Source organism: Lipophrys pholis (genome assembly GCF_963383615.2).
Source record: "Lipophrys pholis genome assembly, chromosome: 4".
Taxonomy (NCBI): domain Eukaryota; kingdom Metazoa; phylum Chordata; class Actinopteri; order Blenniiformes; family Blenniidae; genus Lipophrys; species Lipophrys pholis.
The window spans coordinates 23902578-23922627 of NC_137637.1; the positions used below are offsets into that span (position 1 = coordinate 23902578).

At 39.5% G+C, this 20050-nt stretch overlaps 1 protein-coding gene across 1 annotated transcript; it reads right to left on the reverse strand.

The window, feature by feature from the left end:
• Positions 1–2941: 2941 nt before the first annotated feature.
• slc2a11a (solute carrier family 2 member 11a) lies at positions 2942–18510 on the reverse strand (the record flags this gene model as incomplete). Its single annotated transcript, XM_080461135.1, is given in 26 exon segments — positions 2942–2953; positions 3059–3205; positions 3298–3425; positions 3548–3623; positions 3699–3800; positions 4262–4372; positions 4471–4658; positions 5448–5596; positions 5793–5888; positions 5890–5920; positions 6003–6127; positions 6893–7053; positions 7456–7554; positions 11174–11274; positions 11364–11553; positions 12597–12724; positions 12890–12965; positions 13351–13452; positions 13789–13899; positions 14538–14725; positions 15721–15869; positions 15976–16105; positions 16221–16345; positions 16718–16878; positions 18100–18198; positions 18381–18510. Coding segments are annotated over 26 exon segments (3009 nt in total). The 5' UTR covers positions 18405–18510.
• Between the last annotated feature and the right edge of the window lie 1540 nt (positions 18511–20050).

Genomic DNA, 20050 nt, shown 5'->3' on the forward strand with positions numbered 1-20050 from the left:
TCTTTCATATACACACACTATAAATATATATAAATATATATATATAAAACCAACCAATATGATCAGTGTTTGTCAGTGGTGATTCTGTACATATGAAGATTTTCTTTTCTTTTTTTTTTTCTTTTCTTCTCTTGTTAATGTGGAGGGATGTTAAGTTATGGCCAATTGAAGTGTAAACTGCTTGTTCTGGCATGCGAGCTGAGCTGGGGGACTGAATGTCGATCACTGGTTGGTGGCAGTAACGTTTTCACTGCTCACTGTACTATCACTGCTCTGGTAGCGCTCACACTGCCAGCTGCACGACTCACGTCTTTGACCAAGTCTTTTTTTTTTTCTCTCCCCTTTTTTGATCCACTCTGCACTAGTATTTACTCCTTTAAAAGGTAATAAGGGTTGTGTTGTTATCATTACTGTTTGGAAAAAGATGCTGTAATAAATTCAGATTTTTTTTTTCTCTCTCTCTCTCCCCTGGGGATACATGGTTTGTTTTAATCCTGTTGGTACTCAAAGGTAAATGATGATTTCATGGATTATTTATGCCCACATGTGTTTGCTTTCTGCTTTTGGTCTGTTGCAAAGTGCCTTCCAAATACTGATTGTGCACAGCAGTGGATTAAAAAAGGTCCTCTTTTCTAAAGGTTAAGAATTGTACAGAGTGACTTGCATTGACACTTTTGTATAAAAACACAAAACGTACAATATGTTAACTTGGTATTTTATCATCGTACTCAACAAAATTGCTCTTGAAACATGTGAGCTACATGTTTTGTTATAACGTCTTTGGACATATTTCAATATAAGCTTACTTTTCTATAGATATTTGTTTTTGTACGCTGTTATTGAATCTCATCTCTCTTCTTGGTGCAGAGATGAGCGTCAAATAAAATGCAACTGAAAACCTAATTTTTCCTGAGTGATTATTACTGATATTACGTATAAATCTATTTGCTGATTTATGCATGTATTGTCGTGCTCAAAGAAAGAATCTACATGACACCAAAACAATGAGCAGGTGAAAGCACTGGCCAACTCTTAAATGATCTGTTTTTATGTCAAATTCTGTCCCTAATTTATCCCCCAAAAAGCACCAGTACCTGACTGACTGACTTTTTTTTCCCCCCTTTGTTTTTCATGACGCGTCGAACAGGCTGTATATGTACGCCATGTAATGAACTTTACAAATTTCAGTCATGGAAGATGGCATTAGGGTTCTTCATGCCAATCGTACTATGTACACATAGCTATGGTAGACATTTAGGGGACAGCTGCAAAAATGACAACCTACGGTGATAAACCTTGTGAAATATATCTAATTATAGATTTATTTTTTTCCATTTCATTTTGAGACATGCTCAAAATCAATATCAAGTCCGCAGTGCACACCAAATCACCAGAGATATTTCACCACACAAACAGTGAATAATTACAGCAGAACAATATAATCAGATCGCATGTTGGAAAAAGAGTGGGAAGAAGTATAACTTAATAAATCCCACCCCTTCTCCATAAATAATATATAATGTTCTTTAGCTTCCACTTATTCAATATTCAGTTCATCTAAACATGTTGCAATAGATACAGACTTCTCATCATTTTGAGTGAATAGAAGTCTGTTGTAAGCATTTATATCATCTACCAGTAGGTCAGGGTGATGCTGCAGCTCTGAAGAAATCTTTCTGCTCAGTTTCACTTCAAAAGAGGACTGTATCATATCTATCACTTAAAGCTTTCTAATAATAATGAAAAATCTGTATCACACATGTTGGAGTCTTTGTAATTGATGGGAAAAAAAATATTTTAGATGTGTCACAGAGGAAACACTGTGATTATTTAGATATTAAAATCTGGAGTGACGGTGATAATGATCAGCCGCTGTATTGATCTAACGAGGCCTTTAAAAAGCACGTTGCCATGGAAACTGCTGTCAGCGAGGAGGTGAAAGCACCAAATGAGTTTAACTCCGGTTACTACATATTCAACTGCAATCCAATTAGGTAAAAGCTGAATGTTTGAAAAACAAAAGACTGAATATAAAACATGCACCATAATGGTGTTGAAGCTGTTTGATCCCAGAAGACGAGGGGATTTGAATATCGTGCTTCTCCCAAGATGACTGAGTAATGAACATGCTTTATTTCATGCTGATCAATAACATTTTAAATTAGATTCATTAAAGTCTAAATGAGCATGTCTCTTTAGAGCCTCAGCAGCCACACACTCATTAAAATAAAGTGCAACAAAGATGTCTGCAGATTTCCCAAAGAGACTTTAATTGGGTCTCATAATTGAATTTTAAGAATATTCATATTCATCAATGTTCTTTTTTTTTTAATACCTCCTCAGCTTATGACCCATTGGGGTGGTGTCTAAAATGCAAATATCAGCATTTGCAATGTTGCAGAATCGCTTTTATTTTCAAGAAAACATCCATCCATCAAGAAAACATTTTAGAGAGACCGACCCATCCCAGAAAACACTCAAATAAATAACGTCTCAATTAGTATTAAGCATACATATCTTGGGGCTAAGAGAGGATGCTGCAGTGGAGAAAACAAATGTAGGCACTGAAAGAACATGTCGTAGAAAAAGATGTGGACCTACATGTGACCTTGGACTATTTCACTGAGGGATGACAGTACGAACAACTCCATCGGTGTCACTAAATGCTTTTTATTTTTATTATTATTGCTTAAAAAAGGAATAAAATGTTCCAGCCAGCAGAGATGCATAGTCTTTTTAAAAATGTTTTTGACAAGTTATCTGAAAATAACGTAACTCCAGAACATTCCCGATGCATATTTATAAAACCAGAATAATTCAGACTGCAAATTCTTTCAAAGTGTCATTGTAAAAAAAACATCACATTTCTTATGTCAGTACCTCTACCTTATTTGCTTTTGCTAAAAGCATAAATACATTTTGTCTTATGTACAACACACATCTAATGGAAAGGCTGCCACCAGAAATGTGTGGAAATACAATTAAATACACATGAAAATAAATAAAGAAGTTACAATTTAGTTGCGAGGTTAATACCATTCTCCTCAGTGTTAGTTACCTTTCCCTTGTAATTTAACTTGTGGAAATCATTCATTATCTCCAACATCGTCTTTCCTTTGGTCTCCGGCACAAAATACAAGAGAAACGCTCCACTACCAATGGAATAAGCCACAAAGATCAGGAAGCAGAACTGCCCGAGACCCTCCTGTGTGGGCACAGAAATTTCAGATGGTGAGACACGAAACAGCACGGTGACATAAAACACCGACACGGAGAGATGCGTGCTGGGCGTCTCACCACTATGTAGCCAAACAACATCCCAACTAGAAACATGGAGAGCCAGTTGACGGTTCCACTGATCACGTAAGCTGATGGGCGCCAGGCCTGAAGAAAGAGGTCAGCAGGCAGAGCCATAGACACTCCAGCTAGATGAACATTAAAAAGGAAATATTTAATGATAATTTGATTTAAAAAAAAAAAAAAAAAAAAAAAACTTTTCAGGGCGAGACGCTTTCATTTGATGAAGATAAGAAAAAGAATAACTCACAAGGCCCGAGACCATAAATGCAAATGATACAAAAGATCAGGGCAACGTTCAAATACGGGATCCACCAGGTAAGCTCCTGCGTAGGAAGAGAGGTCGTACATTTTGTTCTCTACTCAGCAGTGGAGAGAAGGTGTTTGCTGTGTGTATTTACCTTGATGGAAAGCATGACAGTAAGGGCACACATTGTAACACCCATCAGTAGGTAGCCATAACCCATCAGCTTCTTTCTCCCCGCACGATCTATCAAGAAAGACTGAGACACGACAGAGACGCAGTGATGAGGGAGATTCATTCGTCGACAATGTATCTCTATAGCTATTCTTTCAGAATAAGAGTAGAGAGAGAGCAAGACAGCAAATTTGGGTGCAATCTAATTTTAGTCGTTACTGAGGATGCTCACAGAATAAATTCACGTCTAATCCTTTTCATCTGCAGGCTGGAAGCCATTAGGTGTATTATTTCAACAGGGAGTATTTATGATTAATCAACTTTTATTAACACCACAGGAATTGTTGTAGTGTAATTTGTTGTCCCTTCAGGAAAAGTGCTTTAAATATAGATTTTATCAACAGATAAATTCACTGGAAAGTCTGCTACTAGTAATGATGGACTAAAACATGAAATCATCATGAAACGCTGCTTAGTGATTATGCGCTAACTTGCCTTTTAATTTGATATTTAGTCCAGTTCGTGCTCCTTTTCACTCGTACTTACACACAGTGATATGGTGACGAGCTCCATCGCTCCCAGACCAATGGCCAAGTAGTGCATCTGGTCCTCCGGCACTCCCGACTCACGGAAGATGTCAAAGGCGTAGAAGTACAGCTGATGGTGAGGACGGCAGATCAGTGATCATCACACAGAGGAAAATGAGAACGATGCAATGTGTTGTTCTGAATGGTGAAGAGACGAAGTGACTGTACAGCATTAATGCCACAGAACTGGACACCAGAACAGGGGATGGTCATGGCCAGCAGCTGCCACCGCACACAGCGAGAGGTGAGTACGTCCTTCACAGACTTGGCCTTTTCTCCCTCTGTGCTCTCTCTCTCTTTCTGCATGTCGTCCAGCTCCTGCTGCACATCGTCTTCCTGCCACAACCACTGCAAGGCTGTAACACACACACACACACACACAACCGCGAAACCAAATCAATACAAACACAGAATATTCAAATACAAGTACACACTTTTCATTTTAACCTTTGACCTCCATCTCGGTTATTGCTTCGCGTCTTCCGTCGAATTATCAAGACACTATAATATTGTATATTTTCAAATATATTATATATTTTTTTTACTTTAAAATGTCTCTATTTGTTGAGACATATATATATATATATATATATATATATATCCCCTGGTCTAACACACTTCACCCAAGGCTTCTGGACAGTCTGCCAATGAGCCATTCATTTGAATGGTGTGTAGAAGCAAGTACTCCAGAGTTGACGTTGAAATCATTAATGTACTGCTTTGGTGTCAATCAGGCCTGCCATAAATGTTGCTTTGCTCCAAACAAGCTTTCTGCAGAGTTTGAGGATCACACATTAATTAGATTCATGTATTTTTGAAGCTTGAATACACATGTAACATGCAGGTCAGCTGACGCAACACCACTAATTTGCTTTATTTTTCTGTCAGTATGTTTGATCTAGTAGCTATACTGTATACTGTGTAGCCAATGCATGTTTTTCCCTATTCGGCATTTGCAATTGAGTTCATGACCTTCACTGCTTCCTTACACACACGTTTGAAATTAACTGACGTCAGCTGGTTGAACATGTTCATTCAGAGGCTGATCAGCGCTCATGTTGTTGTAAAGTCCAATAAATAATCAAATAAACTTATATTGGTTGATGTTTAATCTGCATTAAATCACGAGTCTGCTGTCTACGTACCTCTCTTGCTGCCTTCAATGTCTCCTTTATCAATGTAAAGGTATCGAGGTGTTTCAGGGAAGACAAGAAGCATGACTAACTGCAGGAGAGCAGGAATACCGCTAACAGCCAAAAGATATGGCCACATTTCATCTGTGCCCAGAATCTCCCTGAACAAAGCACAAAACAAGGACACGAGCAAAGAATGAGATTTAGCAGATGGTTTGACAAACAACTGCTCTTTCCTCCGATCATCATTGTATCCTGGTCACATTAATACATAATTGGAATGATGCTTGTCCCAGCGTTTAAATGAGAGAGTGGATTTGTATTTAAAATGTCTACGTATGAGCAAACGCTTCTTACTTGATGCCAACAATCTGACCTACGACTTTCCCCACAGCAATGAAAATGGATCCTGTGAGGGTCAGAAAACCTCTGAGCTTCTTGGGCGAACTCTCTGAGGTACATGAGATGAACACTGAGGCCGAGACCTGTGGAGAGAAACAACATGAAGAGCTGGGAGTCCAGCAGCTGACAACACAAACACAGACACGACACCCCATCATAACTCACCAACGTTATAACCATAGAGTAGCCTTCCCAACAAGATCATCTCAAAAGACCCAGCCATGCGGCTGAAGATCATCAGCAGGGCAGCAAGAATTGCCACAATGTTGTTGAACAGGAGTGCTTTTTTCCTACAAAGTCATAAGGAATATCACAGCATTTATTCAAAAGGGTTGAAATAAAGTTATTGACGTATCAACTCTCTGCATCACAACACGAGGAAATGTTTAAAAAGGAAATATTGTTGGGGAAATTTCCACACCAACCAGACTGTAATACGTTAAAGTGCAAACCACATGACATCACCTGTTGTCTGCATTCGCTAGTTTTTCCTGAGATGCCAACTTATACTGGTGGACTAACTGGTTAACTTCTGGTCCGGACACCATCCACCGCCTCAGTGCAGATGGATCCTCAGTTAGGCTGATTTCACCACCATCACCATTAACAACTGCATTTGCCTGATCGTGAGCTCGGTCAGTGATTAAGCCTGAGAACTCAGTGGGAGCCTTGTGGGCCACAAACGTTCCCAGCTGAAATTCATTGATATATATTTAGAATTCAATTGACACTGTTGAGTTCTTCCACTAAGTGTACATTCATTTTTATGTTAGAATCAATAATACATCTTGGATTTTCAGCTGTATAACGTACTTTTCTTTAAATAGTACATCCTGGACATTATTTGTGCCACATTTGGTGATTGTGTCACCAAGTGAAAGATTGTTATGGAATATTGATTTAATCTGCCACACTAACGTAATTCTGTGTGTGTGTGTGTGTGTGTGTGTGTGTGTGTGTGTGTGTGTGTGTGTGTGTGTGTGTGTGTGTGTGTGTGTGTGTGTGTGCGCGTGTGTGCGTGTGCGTGTGCGTGTGCGTGTGTCTCTTTCTCTCACCGGCCATGAGTGACTGGAAGGCTGCCACTGTGAATCGCCCCTGCCCAGGCACCCAGACTCAACACGGCCACGATGAAGGACCAGATGAGCTGGTTGGTGGAATCAGCCACCGGAGTGCCGTACCTCAACATCCATGTGGAGTTTACAAAATTCTGAACATGCTTCAGAAAAACATCAGAGACACGAGCTTAGTGAAGAAATTCTTGGCCAGGAAACGAGCAAAACACAATTATTTCTATCCGAGTGGCTGCAGCATTTTCCTGGATATCAACGATGGCAGGCAAAGGTCACTGTATGGCTCAAATGAAAAAAATATGTTGTGGCCTTCATAGTTCCCAATCCAGCTGAGCAGATGTAGACAGTTTTAAGCTGTCAGATAACTCTCTTCAACGCCACGAGGGATTCAATTTAGCAAAGTCAAAGTTCATCTCCTCATTGTTATTTGGGCAATGCCAGGAAGCTCTAAAGGTTTTTTTCTAGGATAGAGTTTGGTCCAGTAAAATAGTTTGTGCAACTAAAGACCCACAACACCACTTATTGTACTTTGCATTAGGAGATCTTACCACTGCTGGTGAAGCGATGAGGGAAACTTGTATCCCATACTGAAATGATCCTCCTATTCCCAAAACCGCTGACAGCAGGTAAAGCCGCCAGTACTGCAGCTGACATGAGAGGGAGACATCACATGTAACGTGTTTGAAGAGTGTTTGGTTACCTTTAATGATCACGCTGTGTAGGAGTGGGCTGACGTATGTCCAGATACTTTCAACATTTACTGACACGGGCTCCAGTTGTGAGCACAAATTACATAACCAGCACATGCATCAACCATACTCTCTGCTCAGCAAGACATCACTTTTCTTTTTTAACAGTTCCTCTCCGTTCTGCTATAAAAGCACGCTTGCAAAATGAATCACTAAAACACATTATTTCCTATATATTTTACATTATGTATGCAATGCTCCTAACCGACTTCATTTAAATTCAGTATCAATGTTAAAGGTGAAACATAAGCATCTATTTCCAAAGTGATTTTTTAACACTTTCTGCATTTTTTTTCATTTTTCTTTCAAAGCTTCTTGTCAGAAAAATGTTTTGATGTGATGTTGTTACTTATTATACATCAGGTGTTATTTTTCTTCTTCTGCACCGTGTAACAAGGTCATTTTGACCATTATCGAAGAACGACTGGATAATCCCAGATGAGGCTTATCTTTTGCCTGCATACAGACTCAATTGCTCATTTCACTCACTTAATACTCCAACTCAACTCCCAGATAAGACTATATTTGGCTTGTCTCTTTGCTGCAAGTCAGATTTTTTTTCTCTGCACTTTCTCTCTTGGGGTTTCACTTCCTGACACTTGTCATCACAAAGGCTCTCTAGATTAATCAGATCAGCTGGTAACTATCAAGAAGAGCGCTACACAGAGGGTCTATGAACAAACAAGCACTTTTGAATGACAGTACTGGAAAAAATACTGAATGGGATAGGTGTTATTTTGTCTATTTTTTAAATATCTTAAATAGTATGATACTTGACCCATTTGCCAAGCAATTATGAAGCACTTCCTATTCTGAGTTAGTTCACCCGATTAATATTTTGCTTTTTAAAAAGGGAAAAACAGTTTGAACATATTACTGCAAGTAACAGCTTCTATTTTCTAACAAATATCAAATAAATCTAGTAAATAATAATCTAAGTTTAATAAAAATAAGTTATAATTTGGGTAAAGATTGAATGTTGAAGACTTCAAAAACACAAATCAAATTTCTACTTACCTGTTTTGATTCATGCTCCATAGTTTCTGCTGTACGTCTCCAACCTGCTGTGGAGAAAGTGTAGGACCAGTTTATATATGAAGGACGCCGCATGATGTTATACATCAATCGACAATGGTTGTCCATTCATTAAGACAACATGATCATTAAGCTTTGACGTGAGCGATGACGGTGACCGAACGTGCCAGCAGGTGGAACCTGGTCGGTCCGGCTGACTCTCGTAGTTTTTGCAACTGCCTGGCAGCGTGTGAGATCGTCTGGTTGGACATTATGTTTCTCCTCCTGGAAAGTGGAGACCACACACACACACACACACACACACACACACACACACACACACACACACACACACACACACACACACACACACACACACACACACACACACACACACACACACACACACACACACACACACACACACTTAGGAAAACAATGACCTGCAGGTCTGATGTTGACATGACACTAATTCTCCCCTAGTTCATCCATGCATTCATTTCTTTTAAACAATATAGGAGAACATGTTTGAGAGATGTACGCCCTGTGCTTTGAATTTTCGACCCTTAGAAATTAATGACGGTTCTTGTGTGCAAACATTTTTTGTCACGAGACGATCTTTCCCACGACCCACTCATGAACGGAGGATGACATATATTCAAACTAAGTGACCAAAACTGAAACAACCAAACAAATTACAAACAGAAGCAACTGAAATGGGACATTAATGAATGTAGAGCGCTATAAGTTTCCACGACCAAGCAAGAGAGCAGACACACTATTCATCTCAAAGATAAATTTCCCTCCAAGCTCACATACTAGTAAAGTTCTCCTAATACAGGGCAATAGACCCGTGTCACCTGGTAAAAAAGAGGGAGCTGCTGCATAGAAAATACAACCACTAATCATACATTTACTCAGGGACCACATGCAGCTAATTTGATGCCAGGGAGGACAGACCAGAGACAAAATTGTACAATTCTCTTCAAATAAAGTTCAAAAAAGACAAACACCTGACACAAAGTCTGCATTAAATAGATTTTTTTTTTAAACTTGAAACTGTTGATACCCCTGATGAAAACTAAATACATTTTTATTTGTGGAGGCCGAGAAGGATGAGACGGACAGAGGAGTGGAGTCAGCTTTCTTTAATGCCTCCAGTTTGGCTTGGATAAGAATGCTAACAAAACAAGAGCTGCTTTTGCATTGTTACATTGAGGACATCTTGGCTCAGCTCTCAGTGACTCACAATAAAACAGTACACATTATTCAGAAACAGCTGTTACTCTCATTGGAATGTTTTAATGTTATAAAAGTGATTTTCACAGTCTGGGTCAACTAACTGGTCAGATTTGAGCCCCTTCCAGCTGGTTTTGGCCCCTGGGTCTTAGGATTTACACCTTGATAGCTCGTTAATTGAAACCTTCCATGTGTTTACACTTGAGCTGCATTGTGGGAAATGAAGCGTACAAGATGTAATGTACTGATGAATCATGATCAGAGAGACAATGTGAATTCCTCAGCCACTGCTGCTCGTAACTAAACCAATAACTGAAAGCATGAACTTTATGAAGCATATACACTTTGCGCAAGTGTATAAATGTATTCCTTTATTGAATAGCTTCAGTCAGTCAAATCAAACATTGTTTGAACAGAACATTCATACAAATCAGATACACTTTAAAGTGCTTTACAAGTGATTGTCATTACAAAGGTTTTAATAAAAGCCTTCACTTTTCCTGTCCCTCTTCTTTGCTGTAGAAAATTCAGAAACATGTTGTAATGATAAACATAAAACATTTCAGAATCTTTCATGGGAAAAGCAGATGATTGTGGGCGACAGAAAACAACAAGGTTGTGTGTGTGTGTGTGTGTGTGTGTGTGTGTGTAGCTTGTTTAAGGCTCATATCGTGTTCACAAGCTTGTGCAATAAATTTAAAACTACACAAACAAAAATGCAACGTAAGACACACAGAGCCTGTTTGCATTTGATGTGCACGTTTCTATACACTCTTTTCACTTGGTGAAAACAGACATCACCCACCCAGGTAAAATAACACCCCCCCCATATCAAACCTTTCCATCATTATTGTAAGTATTCATGTTTACACCTCAATACCTTTTCAGAAGAATATAATGTGAACTCATGCAGTTGTGTGCTTTTTACATTATTTTTAAAGCAAATACATTCTCATATATGTTACGCCGGCTACTGTGTATGAGAAAATACAGTGTCCCAGAACAACAACAAAAAAATTTAAAATACCTTTGAGATCTAAAAAAATAAAATAAAATAAAATAAAAGGAAAAAGTGAAAACTAGTCGAGATGGCGATTTTTACTTAATGTTGGAAAAAAACATATTCAATAATAATGTAAGACAAGTCTTTCATATAAACTCATTTAAAATTTGATGTTTTCAGCAAGACTTACAATTGAACTCTGAGAACATAAAAACGCAGGATTAGTTTCTGCCACAGTGGTATTGTTGGGTTTACTCTCACATCAGCGACATAGAGCAGCAATGTTCCTCCTACTGGCAACGCCTTGGTTAGAGGAGGTAGAGAAGATCCGTTTGTCTTCCTCTTGAACCGCATGACCTCTTCTAGATCCTTTAAGAGGCCAAACTCATATGGAGAGTTGACGTAACAGAGACAAATAATGTTTAAAGTGCTGTGGAATGACACATTTCACCCAGCTGGTACTGAGCTTGGGATTGTGATTCAAAGTCTTTGTCCTGGCCTTTAAAGTTGAGCCTGCGAAACTCATTGGTGATGACTGCCAGGGACTTCCCTTTGGTCTCAGGCAGAAACAGGCCGACGTACAGCGCGGATAACAGGCAGACCGCTCCGAAAGGCACAAAACAGTACTGATTTAACTCGCTCTGCAAAGGAAAGGCAACAAACATCTGTCATACGTTCAGTTTCAATTTAACGCTTCACGCTGTGGGAAATAAATAGTCCTATTTTTAAATTCAGTGTCAGAAATGATGATTTCTACAGTTTTACATATTGAACTCTGGGGGGCGCTACAAGGTGATTTAAAGCCTAATATTTTGTAGTTGCTTTTCTTCTCTCAAATTAAAACTTTGGTGGTGTTTTATTTTTATAATATTAGCCATAATTTCATGTCTTCCTTCATTTATTTTACTTTTCTACAATTATTTACTTTTTACAATAATTTGGAAAAAACTTTCAAATTGGAACCAAAGGTTTTTTATATATATATATATATATACACTTTCAAATGTGTACTTCAGTGATTTGTGAGTACACAAAGCAGACCCGAGTTGGAAATCATTTAATGGGTCAAAGCTAAATTGGGACACCACATGAGGTAATTACTTTTTATCCCTATTATTGGTTGTGTTTCTTTTTATGCAATCACAGCCAGCTTAAAGAAAGTGCAGTCCACAACCACAGAAAGCATGAAACTCCCGTTTACATAGGCTGAATATGGCGAAACATGATGAGTGGTAAGTGTCAGGTGTTATTCCTCACACAGGTGTATATTAATGGCCTGTTTGTTCACATTTCACTTCAAGCATCCGTCATCATTTAATGCGTTCATATTCACGGATCTGACATCTTAATAGCTTACCACGGATCTGTCTCTCTGCAAGCCACACAACTATTTTATAAGTTTAACTTTCAGATTGACTGACATTATTTTCTCTTTAAAATCTCAGTTGTTAATTCGTCAATATTTGACCTACAATTTTTATGCAGACGTTTCAACATTGCAGGGATCTTGGATTTTGAGACCTAACTGCATTTACACTCTGGTAACCAGCTCCTCATACTCGTGATAAAAGGTATTTTCACATTCAGCTTAAAATGTTTGCAAACGTGCCAATTCAAGTTTTCTTTTTGTTTTGTTTTTTTCAATCCATCTGATAGACAGATATTGATTGATGGACATACTCACCACTAGAAATGGGAAGATCATTCCAACAATGAACAGGTTGATCCACATCATGGAGCCAGCGATCATGTAGGCTGCTGGTCGTGCGGTTTGATTAAAGATCTCTGTGGGAAGCACGCCTGTCACTCCAGCTGAGAATTTTTTTTTTAAAAAAGAAGCAAATAGTCAACTTTATCATCACTATCCCAAGATATATATATTTCCAAACCAGCTTGGCCTTCGTTTGACCAAATTCAATGTCTTCTGTGATTCTTTGGTCATCTTTGAAGTGTTGGTAAGTTTAAACGTTATCTTACCAGGTCCCATGCCAAAGCTCAGAATGTAGGTGAAGATGCAGGCCATGCTCATGAATGGCATCCAGCTTACGAGGTGCTGTTTAAAAATAAGGGGGCGGGGGGGTGGGGTGGGGGGGGGGTGGGGGGGGGGGGAGGGGGGGGGGGGGGGAGGGGGGGGGGGGGGGGGGGGTCAGAGAGCAAATGCTTGAGTAAGAAAAATGTAAATCACATGAAGGAAATGCGCAGATTTCTTACTGTGCTGGTGACACACCTGTAAAACTCATGAAACCATTAACTATTCCTCAACCCTCACAGGTCACATTTCAGCTTTTGCCTGTATTGTGGACTCATACAGCCACCTAGTGGTCAGATGACCCCACTGAAACGCCTCAGGTGTTACACAATTTATACAACTTCATTCAGCACACTCACTAATCGCTGCTTAAAGTTTACAGTAAAGTTTGGCATTGAAAGATGATCACCTCAAACGACAGAGCGATTGTGAAGACCACAGCCCAGATGGTCATGAGGATGAAGCCTCCCATAAGCATGAACCGCCGACCTTTGCGCTCAATCAGAAGGTTCTGGAAGTTAAAAAAAACAACAAAAAAACAACCATCTCAAGAAAAATGGCTGGGATGGCAACACTTTCATGCATTTAAAGTTAATATTTAATATGTATTTGGTAATTATAGACACTGTAATCTCTTTATTTCCTATATTAGTTTGTTGCTGTATCATTTCAGTACATCAAGCTATTAATAAGAGTTCCTGCAAGTGCAAAGCAATGTAACAGCTACTTTATGTACAGTACGAGAGGTTATTCTCAAGCTGCATTAAAGCTGTAGGAATGCAAACAACAGTTTCCTATTGCCTCCAGCTGGTTACACAATGCCGGGGCTTTAATGACGGATACTTACACACATTATACAGGCTGTAAATTCACAAGTTCCTGTGCCGATAGTGATATACTGGATTTGTTCATCAGATATTCCAGCCTCTTTGAACACATAATATGCATAGAAGTAGATCTGTGAGAAGAAAGAAAGATATGAGCCGTGTGCTGCAGAGCATTATTGCTTGTTACAAGAGGTGAAACTGCTGATAAGCCGATTAAAGCACTTTTTGTACATGGAGTAATTGTGTTAATACCAAGTCCTCTCTCTAAAACAGCCAAGCATGTGGTTACAAGCCTTAAAAAACCTTGGGTACTGAGTCAGTGTTTTCTGGATCATGCAGCTCTGCAAATAAGTCTGGAGATGTTAAAACTGTCCATATAAGATATGGAAAGATTCTGACTCAACAGATGACAAAGCCCCGTTTTCCATGAAGCGGATTCAAAACAATAAGCTGTGTTCACCGGGCGACACAGCGAGGGATGACGCTTCATCAGCGGTATACATTATTAATGTGACCCGCAGTAACGTAAAGAAACCCAGACACGACACAAACTGCTGATGGATCATCTCAAATTTCTAATTAACTTCCGGACTCAGGAGCAGGAAACTGCAGCCAAAAGAACATCGGAGACGGTTTCCCTCCCGGTGGATCGGTTACACTCAGTTCTTGTGGATTATGTAACAACAATATGTTCAATACTCTCTGAGACGCCGCACATACGTGCGATGTCTCTCTTCTTATCGGCGCAAGGTGGACAGTTCTTTCTTACCGAGTCATTACCACAGAGCTGCATGGCACTGCTGATGATCATGACTGTAATGAGCTGCCAGCGTACAGAGCGGTCGGTGAAGAGCTCCCAGGGCTGCTTTGGCTTGATGCCTTTCGTATCGGCCTGTTCCTGCATGATCTCATCCAGCTCGCTGCTCTGAACCTCACATCCGCGCAGACGTCTCAGAGCTGTCAAGAAGAAAACAGCCGGTTTATTACCTTAGACAAGGCTTATACTGAAATAAACAAACAAACAAACATGCCTATGAGTTCAATGTGCTGAGTTTACAGCAGCGGTGGATGAAGCACTACTATCTTATCTTGGGTCGAAACTTAAGTTGGATACAAGCTAAACTCAAATTTAGGATGGTTGGTTTCTATGACGGCTACATTTTTCACATTATGAGTTGAAGCAAAGTTACATTTTCAGATATACTTTGGCAATTAAAAGAAGTAGAGCGAGATCTATTATGTTACAAAATAAATCTATGAATCTGGGAAGGTCACAACGGAAATAACTCCCAAGTCAGGGTCACAGAGGTTGGAGCTTATCACCACGTAATGCCAGAAAGGTCAACGAGCCCTTTAAGGACCGACCTGTTCAGGCCCAGGGAAAACATGCAAACTCCACACAGAAAAGCTCCTCACAATCAAACCTCGGTCTTCTTCCTGTCACGTGACAATTGTTACCGCAATGCTCACCTTTAAAAAAGTCACACATTAATTCTAACTTTTTTTTCTTTTCTACTGCGTTTACTACATCAATGAACTTGGACAAGAAAGAGAATGGTGCGTATGTGAGGATGTGAGAGCGATTAGACAATCCTCATTTCAACCAAATTTCCAACCAAGAGAAAGAGGAATCATTTTGTATTGTCGTGCGCGGCGCTAATAGTGCACATTCAAGACATAAATGCAGGGAGGATTTGAAACGAGTCACGTAGTTTGCTTCTTGCTGTGTTTGCAACATTAGCAAAAATCAAGTTAATTGTTTCTTAGTTGTCCAACTTTGGATAAGTTCAGTCAGTAGGGATAAAAGCAAGTTTTTAATTATTTTCCAATTACTTTTATGTGTACCTTAGAATTGTGGAGGAGTAGAAATACAGTGCGACAACAAAATCATAGCACAAGAATTCGCACGAGAAAAACAGTATCATATGTGGCTGAGACAAGGCGATACCGACCGTTTATACAACCCTCCTTGTCACCCCTGTCGATGAGCAGGTATCTGGGACTCTCCGGGAACCATGGCAGGGTCAACAACTGAATGAAGCCCGGAATAGCATTACTGGCAAGGAGGTACTGCCAGCATGGCTCACTGCCCAAAATCTCTCTTCAAATAAATTATCAAGAGGGGTTATTGAGGATATTTTTCTGACTTAAGGCTTCAAATCTTATTCTTGGTATGTGTGCAAATATTACGCATACATTGCTCCTACCTGAGTCCGACCACCTGTCCTAACACAACGCCAAATGCCGTGAAGACAGCCGAGGACAAGGAGATTGCCCCTCTCAAGTGCTTCGGTGCACTCTCTCCAAAATACATGGGCTGCACGTTCATACTGATTCCTGCAAAGCAAACAGACGTTTCTATTTCAATTCACACTATATTATATCTATATTAATGTTTCGGTCGTGTCATAATACCGCCGATTCTGAAAAATGTCTGTATTTACTGGTATACCTGCATTTATTCCAACCAGGACACGTGAGATAATGATCATTTCAAAGGAATTGGCAGCTCGACTCGTCAGGGCCAAGAGTGAACCACTCATGAGAAAAATGTTGTTCAGCAGCAGACATTTCTTCCTTGGGGAGAGAAACAAGAATCTCACATGAGACCAATAAGAGTTTAAGACCTTTAGAAGGCTCCATGGTAATATCTAGATATTTGAAACATTACATGGAAATTAAAATTGTTGAAGAAAACCAAATAATTAAGTTTATGCCACTGGAATAAAGTGCCAATTGTAATCCCTTTCCTGTTGATGACCAAGAGCTGTAAAAAAAAATCTAACCCTTAAAAAAAGAAAACACATGGCTTAGTGACACATGGTTGAAGAAAGTACATGAACAGCCTCATTTCGTTCTCACATGTGCATCTCGACGGGTCGATCATTGCCTCGGCACATTGGTTCTGTAAATATCTACGCTCACACATTTGCATACGTCTCCCATTACCTCCCAAAGCGTATAGTCATGGGCCCTGCAATAAGAGCTCCGGCCAAGCCTCCCAACGAGAAGATGGAGACAATGATTGTCCAGACCAGCGTCACCTGGTAGTCCTCCAGCTGGATATCCCATCTCTCCAGGAAAGTCTCATTGACGAAAGTTTGAATAAACTGAACAGGAAAAAAAAAATGAAGATATATCAGCAAGAAAGCAGTGTTTGTTTTTTTTTACATTATGGTTTTCATTCACACTGTCACTACAATTTTACTGCTCGTCTTTCATTGGTACACACTACAGGATTTTTTTCAGCGCTTCACAGATTAAGAGACCACAAACTCGGTGATCGCAAAAGACAGATCACACGAGATCTTCCTCTTCTGATCTCTGAGCAGAAAAGCAGAGTTTAGAGCAGCATTTTTGACATAATAAAATGAATCCTCGTCACTGAGGCTTTGAAGGATGTTTTGGTTCTTGTTCTTGACTTGCTCCCGAGTCTGTTTAGCTCCACCAGGGTTAATCTGGAATAAGTTAATATTCCAACACAAAACGCATTCACACGGGGGAAACTGTCTCAAAACAAATTGATGGAAAATATAAAGTTAAAGAAGAGCAGCGAGGAATAATGAAGTGAAACTGAGTGATCACAGTGCACTGCAGGTCTGCTCACGTACATTGTCCAGTGAATTCATATCATATAATAATAACTTCTAATCTCATGAAGCCACGCATTAACAAGTCGGGAACGTTCTGGCTTTGGCTGCAGCAACAGTGTTTCTTTCAACCTGGTTGGCTTTCATACCGTTACACATGACATCACACACATTACATTGGCCCGCGTCGTCTGCATAGTAATAGTGAAGAACTGCCCGATATTTTGGAATAAAAAGAGCCAGAGGCAGTCACCCATTATTATTTCATGACAATTCTACCACCATAAAACACTCAGTCTGGTGTTGAATGGGTTAAGCGAAACAATGAAACCAAGTGGTTGCAAAAGAAATGACCGAAGGCAGACACAATTGGCCTTTTTCTTCTCAGTGCCAAATCACACTGTGAGTGAACATCAGCGCAGGTCTGCGAAGCTCAGGCAAAGAGGCACAAAACAAACAAATCCAGGAGTACCACGGGTATTCATTTACCACTCTGTCGTCACACTGGGAGATGCTAAGACTTTTTCCAACAGTCACTTCAAGTGACCCAACCTATGGTGAATATTTGATTTGTACAGACGACAAAAGGATTCTCATGGGGAAATGTAGATAAAGCAATATAGCACATGATTATGGCAGTGCATTAATAAGTAGTAAGAGGGGAACAAAATCACTTTACATAGATACACAATGAAAAAAATAAAAATAAAAATAAAAACAAATAAATAAATAAAAACTTACAGTTGTGGGAGCGTTCATTATGGCAAGGTTGTAGCCATACTGAAGAGTCCCTCCAATGGCTGCAGAGGCAACCATGAGCACCAATGTCAGAGGACTGCTCTGTAAGATAGATAGATAGATACTTTATATATCATGTTGTAATGTCACAATAATAATAAAAAAAAAAAGATTAAAAACAACTCAACTGACAAGGCAACCTGAAGAAACCAAACCGTTATTACTGAGAGATAGGAGCTCCGAAAGACAGGACATTTATTAAAAAGCAACTTTTCAAAATTTACCTTCTGTGCATCTGTTTGCGACATTGTTGAAATGAGAAGGAGATAAAAACAAAGCAAGAGGAGAAAAACAGTAAGTTGGTGAAGTCCGACAGAAACCCCAGGCCAGTCCACCTCTAATATGTGCACCTCACACAGCAGCAGGAGCCCGGGCACGCGGGTGCAGCTCGCGTCAGGCCTCCTCTGATTGGCTGCAGTTGTGCAATCAGCTGCCTGACGCAGAGAGGTTCAAACCCTCACATTGAGCTGATGCCCCACCGCCGAAAGCTGAAACAATTATTGACCCACTGTGACGAACCCTGAGCAGGTGGGTGTCGTCAGTGAACCGTCAGGTGTGACGGCGCGTGCGCAGTGTCTTGAAGGAGGTTGGGGTGGTGATGCATTAAGTTTGCCTGAATTGGTAAACATGAATGGACGAGCGACCTGATGTGGAATATGGATGCAACACACTTGTCCTCGTCACACAGTTGAAATGTCATTTGGTCTTCGTCATTTCGTTTTCATGCTTAACATTTTCTAAATGAACCCAAGGTTCAAGATTTGATAACTTTTTTGCATTTCTATTCTGTGACGTGTCAAACCATAATGATACACTTCAAAGCAAAGTATGAGCCATTTAATATATTACAGATCATAACTGACAAGTCATTGACTCAATCATCATTACAACAAAACAAAAATAACCATATAATGTCTCTTTTGTGCACATCTTTTTATTTATTTATACATGTGACATATAATGATAGTAATTCAATACAATTCAACTCAATTCCGAAGGTACTTTGAGTAAAATCCAGGTTAGGTCGTGTCACGTTTGTCCACAGGATGGCAGTAGTGAGTCACTATTCCTCAGAGGTTCAGCAGTTTTTTCATACGTCTCATCTCATTATCTGCTGCTCTCCTCTTGGATTGAATGAATAAGTGTAGCAATCAATGTGTGTGTTGGTGATTTGAGTCGTATTTTCCGTTCTCATTTGACTAATTTCACCTTCGTGTATTATTATTTCATAGCTGTTTTTGATATATTTTTCTTAATCTAGTTTTCCACAAGAGCCCTGTTTCCTCACTCCTGGATTGACAATCTTTGTTGCTTGCATGTTGTGGGTATTACTGTTTTTATTGATTAAAACACTTTATGCAGCAGTTCATTTGTATGAAAAGTGTGGACATAAATGATGGCTACTGCAGTCTTACAACTTAAATAAGTTCACATATACATATTAAACCAAATGACTGTCAGGCCATGAATTCCAAACGCTTATGATAAAAATAGTTTGAAAGGATGAGGCAGCTGCGTCAACATTTCTGTGTCAGTCTGCAATATTTGGATTTTAATCACCAATGCAGTGTAAATCGCAGTTCCCTTTGTTGTTTTTGATCTTTTATGCAAATCCTGTAACACATTTTCAAGTAGTTCAGTTACTCAAACATACTGAAATACAGGGGAGCTGAATAATCCAAATAGGGACATTTTCTGATTCATCCAGAATCCATTAAGACAACAATAAGTGAAATGTTGTAAGTTATGTATTTGGCCAGCAGATAGAGCTATTCAAAATGTTGTTAATTTGTGCGCGCGCGTGTGATTAGGTTCTTTACCTCAAAGTTCATTTGGGCAATGTATTTCCAAACTTTACACGATGAATACTCCTCTTGATAATTTAAAATAAGAA